The 6,000-nt window shown below is 42.1% G+C and overlaps 1 protein-coding gene across 1 annotated transcript in view; it reads right to left on the reverse strand.

Annotated features, from left to right (window-relative positions):
* Positions 1-5,360, reverse strand: part of LOC131563792 (transmembrane 9 superfamily member 2-like) — a 28,254-nt gene extending 22,894 nt beyond the window's left edge. The window contains exons 1-6 of the mRNA XM_058813943.1: positions 5,153-5,360; positions 4,726-4,793; positions 3,377-3,470; positions 1,657-1,784; positions 1,303-1,432; positions 225-352 (exon numbers count right to left, since the gene is read on the reverse strand). Coding sequence (XP_058669926.1) covers positions 225-352; positions 1,303-1,432; positions 1,657-1,784; positions 3,377-3,470; positions 4,726-4,793; positions 5,153-5,269 — 665 coding nt within the window. The 5' untranslated portion in view covers positions 5,270-5,360. The remainder of the gene's footprint in view (positions 1-224; positions 353-1,302; positions 1,433-1,656; positions 1,785-3,376; positions 3,471-4,725; positions 4,794-5,152) is intronic.
* Between the last annotated feature and the right edge of the window lie 640 nt (positions 5,361-6,000).

The following is a 6,000-nucleotide window of genomic DNA, read 5'->3' on the forward strand; positions in this document are numbered from 1 at the left end:
TCGGGAAACACTTCAAAAGCAAATTAAATGACATTTACAGTTGTGGAATTGCCCTTGTAAACAGCTCCAGACATAAACCAGCACACCGAAAGCTTTACCAGAAGTCAGAATAACAAGTTACTCAGAATTTCTTAACTCCAATAACATCTCCAAGGAACTGTTCTCTCTGGAACTGCTGTTAGGACTCCAGAGTACCAGAACCTGATGCTTTAATGCACAATTACCTTTGTGGTCTCAGTCTTGCCATCACCAGTCTTGCACCAGGCCAGTTTTCATCCTTCCCGCTGTGGTACATGATTGTTATGTCAACGTGGTTGAAGAGGTAGAAAGTGTTCTTCTTGTTAAACTCTGACTACAAAACATGATCAGGAGACTGAGCAACTTCTCCAACAGGAGAGGGCACAAGAAGTCAAGAACTTTATCATGAGACTGGTGTTGCATGAAGGAGTTACAAAGGCAAACACTTCAACATTAATATACCTGTATAAAAGATCACTTTCAACCGTCTGGGGAGCCTGAGGAGTAACTGAGTTGGAAGGTCACTGTAGACAGAGTAAACTGAACGTGCATGATAAATGCAACACTTCAAAGAAGCATCAGACCTGCTGCATACAAATTAACTGACTGCAGTGCACAAAAGCAGCAGGTCAAGTGGTAGAGCAGAGTCATGGGAAGCTCTCTCCTCACCAAGAGGAGTGCTGTCCCTCATCCAGGAGGGATAAAATTATCACTACTATCTGTAATTGTACTAGTTCACAATGGATCTCCCAGGATGACTGACACATTTCCAGCTGTCAACATAATTTTCTCTATCACAGTTTATAAACCTTCAGCGACCTGGGAAAACCCTGACACATTTAACTTGTAAACTGTGCTAGACATGATTTTTGCAACTAGAACACAGAGCTCATTTCTAGGACTTCACTAGAAAGCCTCTATCTGATTCTGATAAAAGAACATCTTGCATGTGAACATGACAGACAAAAAGTAAATAGGTACTAGGATGGATATACATTAAATTTCAGAATAAAATCTCAAATTTTTTAAGGCTTTTAAACACTGACACCATTCTTTTGTAGCTTTATTAAACATATATTAGTCAAAGACCTCTAAAAACATTTTATTTGGAAAACTATCAGTGAGTCACTGCATACACAAGCAGCACTCAGCTCTGTCAGTGCCCACAGTCTGAACATTAAGCATGTTTACAAACACATCTGTTCTTTCTCAGGAAAACAAAGCTTGAAAGTAAAACCACAAATGAAACCACCCTATACTAACAAAGAAAGTTCCACCACTTACATTTATAACACAAGCATCTTTAACTCTACCATCTGGAGTAACAAAACATCCTATTGGAAATCCTGGATTACAGTATTTTTGTCCATCTTCCACATCATAACACCACGTTACAGGCATGTTATCGATAATCCTAGACAGAAATCATCAAAGAACACGTCCTCAGAAAGGGGTGCACCTCACTTCACAGTGACATTTCACATTCATGTAATGCACACACTTTTCAGTAAAGCCTACAAGACGCACAGTAGAGAGACAATTATCACACAAAAGGAAGAAAGCAACAACTTAAAACATAGGTAACAAATGTCCAAAACCAGAAAATAAACCCGATCTCAAGCATATGTTTTGGCTTACCAGTGATGCTGATAATTCAATTGCATTCCTTTCTTCAAAAAAGCCAATTTGCTTTTATCAGCAGTGTTTCCTGGGTCATATGATCTTGTACAAACCTTCTTGCAAGTTTCTTGCTTTTTAAAAGTGAACTGTTAAAAAAAGCACACACAAAAAAGTCACTTCAATTTTCCTTGAAAGATCTTTTAGCATTCTGGGTTTTTTTCAGATAAATTAGGGAAGTGTTTTCTTAAATTACTTTAGCTCCTTACTGTAAGTTTCTGAAGGATAAACCCTGAGGACTGAAAATTGAAAATCAGTAGAAAAGGTATTGCTTTTTCTTTTACCAGTTTATTTTGATAATTTCATCGTGGGCTAAAACAGACTTTCACTACACCATTCTTGAATGTTTCATGTTAACTTTAGCTGGCTTTCTCCATGACAACCAAGTTAGATAAGGCTGCCAAAAACATAAGTTGCACAATATCTAAGCTTCAAGCATAGACATCACCTAACACAAACACACTCAAATTTGCATCTCCAACTTCTAACCCGGTTAGTATTTATCTGTTAGTGAGCTTAAAGCATGACTGAAAATTTTAACATTATTAAGGCCCAAATGCTAACCAGGAACAGCACTTCTTAATTACTGCTGTGTACAGCCATTTCAAACAGCTGTTATAACACCTAATCTATTCACTATATATCCAGTCCAAATGACCCATCATGCTACATATTTAAAAGCTTCTTGTTACCACCAGTCATAATACTTAAAATTACATTAGCTCAGACAATCAAGGAGATTTCTAAAAGCAGTTCATGTAAGGGAGAGGGCATCACCTTCTTAACAGACTAATGAAAAGATGTGATCAGGTCCCTTAAGACTGTGTAGCAGCAGACTCAGAAACTGCTGCCTCTTTTTCTCACAGGGATTTGGATTATCTAGCAATCGTCACACACACACATAGCACAGTCTTCAGCTTCACTGGCAAATCCAAGTCGGGAAACTGTATTTGAACACCATACAGCTCTCAAACACCAAGAGCCACTGTTTGACCACAGCTCCTCCGCTGCTAATAACTGTCCCAAGTTGACAGCACAGCTTTTTAGATATGCTACATTTGGTCATTGCTAATGCAGGGCATGATACAGAAAAATACCACATACCCAACCCACAGAATATTTCCATACATTTATTTTACAGAAGGTTCCAAGTGATATGCATCAACACTGAAAAATCTGGTATCTGACAGCAGATGATAAGTATATACAAGCAGAGAAAAGCCACAAGAGAGCCATAACCTGATTTCCCCTTCCTACTCTGGAAGTTGCCCAATACTACAACCAAGTATACAAAACAGTTTCTGGACTACCACTTTATAGTCTCCAATGTTACATTTAATAAATCAATTATTTCACATCATCTAGCACATCTTACATACAGCTATTAAATAACTACCTAAGATATAGTTTCTGGACTTCTCTACCACAGAGCAACAGGCAAGAAGGGTGATCACTAGCTCAGTTTCCTAACTGTAATTAACCAACTTAAGATGCCTTTGGGTTGGGAGGAGTTTTATGGGGTTTTATTACACAAACACCATAGTGTTATATTTGTTATATTAAAATATATAAACAAAAATAATCACCCAGTCATCAAATCTTCAGCTATATCTATGGATTACAGCCACCAGAACAATGGCTATCAAATTTAAACAGGATCAACTTCAAGGGATAAAATAACCTTATATGGAGACGATGCTATTCTCTCCCCAAACAGCACTTGTCCAAGATTTTCTGATGGTCTTTTCTCTTCCTTATCTTGACAGAAGTCAAAACTGGAAAAAAGTAGCAAAGGTTCCCTTTTACTTTGAATTGACATATAAATGTAAATACCAGCCTAAAACAAATTCTTAAATTACATCCTTAGTAGTTTTCATGATTTTTAACAGTTTAGCCACTGGTAGTTAAAAATCTGAGAGCCTTTGCAAAGAAAGGCAAAATCTATTTTAATATCAATTTCAACCAATACATATTCCAGCATATCTTTAACAAAATGCACAATGGTTAATTCACCCACCCTTTTCAAATGGCAATTTAAAGAAACAATAGAATGGTTCATTTTGGGGGAAAAAAGGCACTGTGCTACAGATTTTTCTCATGCAGAAAGTTTCTGAAAAACTACACTCCTTTCTTAAAGGAATATTTACAAATAGCATTTAACACGAAACGCATTTCAAAGAAGGAAAGTGTTTTCAGTCTTACAGTGCCACACCGCCAAACAGCATTCACCAATTCTTTTCAGCTATATACAGCTTGAAACTGCTGAATATGGGAGAATGTAACCCTTCTGGCTTTGCATTAAAAAACCCCAACATAACAACAAACAAACCCATCTTTGGAACATAAGTACTTTTCCTCAATCAATGGTCCTAATTCACTGGCTTCCATAAAGTTTAAAGGAAATAGAGATGGGGGATTTCTTAGCTAGTCTTTCATCTCACTTCTACTGCTGCACTGCCCAGGGAAAGAACTAAAATACCTGCAAGTTTTCTTTTCTGTGCCCAGCAGCAAGACTGCAAATCATATTGTTTATCATCGCTTTGTAGGCCTATAAATAACTGCAAAAGCAGGTAGAAGTTTTCATATAAAAGAATCAAAATTAAACAAAACCAAAACCAACAAACCAAGAATTAGCTACAGAGCTTTGGCAAAAAAAAAGAGGAAAGTTAACAGTGACTGGTCTCTGAGTTTCTTTCAATTATCAGGGGGAAAAAGGAACTCAAAGCACCTTATGTCATAGATTTGCCTAGCAGAAAGAACTTTCAAATATGTCAAACAGCGAACACTAAATCTTGTACTCAGCTCAAAAAATGCACCCATAAGAAACTCTGCAGCCTTTTTTTAAACAATAACTTCGAATAGTCAGGTGGCACAGGTGTGGCCTTCATCCTTCCCACCCTCTTGTACTAAATTCCTGCCACTGAGCACCGGATTCACTCTTCCATCCCTACAGCCACAATACTGACACCCTTACAGTAACAGAAAATCGTCTTTCCAAACACTTCTGGAAAAGTATTGGGATGTACTTACGCATCATATTCGTATGGCAGAACTGATTCAACAGAGTCCAGCCGGTTCACGAAGAGCTCAATGAGTGACTGAAACAAGAAAGGAGAAAAAGCATGAAAATACGGACTTTCAGAAACAAACGTGTGGCCGGTATGAAACGCGAGGCTAACCAGCAAATGCTGCTACCCCATGACGGAGTTACCCTTGGCTGCTGACAGGCCCCGGCCACGCCAGGAAGAAGGAGCTAAGGGTCCTCGCAGCGCTGGGCTGTAAAGTTCAGAGGGAAAAGGGAATGCCTGTCTTCCCGGTGCAGAGGCTGCCGCCCGCGGGACCACACCTATGAGCAGCGGGATTGGGAATACCCCGCGGAGCCCCCTCGCCGTGGGAGCCCCGCTTGAGGCACAGCGAGGGGATGGCCCACGTCGGGCCCTCCCGTGCGCGCTCTCACCTTGCAGCTCTCGGTCTGCTCGCTCTCCTCACAGAAGCTGACAGGCGCCAAGCCAGGCAGGTAGAAGGCGGCGCCGAGAGGCGCCACCAGCAAGAGTGCGGCAACCAGCAGCCTCATCTTGCAGCCTGGATGGGCAAAGGCACCATGAGGCGCAGCTGCAGCCCCGTCCGCCCCGGGCAGCGCCTTGCGAAGGCAGCCCCAGCGCAGTCGGAGGCGGTGGCAGCCGCGTCACGGCCGGGTCGGGGCCACAGCGGCTGCGCAGTGAAGAGGGAAGCGCCGGGCGCCATCTTGGGGGAGGGCACTCTGAAGAACGGGAGGCGCCAGGCCAAGGGGGAACGGCTTCCCGCTGCCAGAGGGCGGGGTTAGACGGGATAGTGGGGAGAAATGCCTCCCTGTAGGGTGCGTGGGGGGCCTGGCGCCCCGGCGCAGGTTGCCGAGAGAAGCTGTGGATGCCCCATCACTGGAAGCGTTCAAGGCCAGATTGAAGGGGGCTTGGAGCATCCTGGACTAGGGGAAGGTGTCCCTGCCCATGGCGAGCAGGGTAGGGCTAGTGAAATCAGATGATTTTGAATGTCCCTTCCAACCCAGACTATTCTAGGATTCTATGATACCAGAATCTCTTTTCAAGTTTTAGCCCCCAGCAAAAAGCACAGAATCAATTCAGTTGGAAAATACCTCAGATCATCGAATTTAACACAGGACTGAACACCACCACGTTAACCACACCACGGCACTGGGTACTAGTCTTTCTAAATACCCCCAGGGACAGTGATTACACCACCTCCCTGGGCAGCCCATTCCAATGTCTAAGTACCCTTTTTGTGAAGAAATTCCTGCTATGTCCAACC

This window comes from Ammospiza caudacuta, chromosome 14 (assembly GCF_027887145.1).
Source record: "Ammospiza caudacuta isolate bAmmCau1 chromosome 14, bAmmCau1.pri, whole genome shotgun sequence".
NCBI lineage: Eukaryota > Metazoa > Chordata > Aves > Passeriformes > Passerellidae > Ammospiza > Ammospiza caudacuta.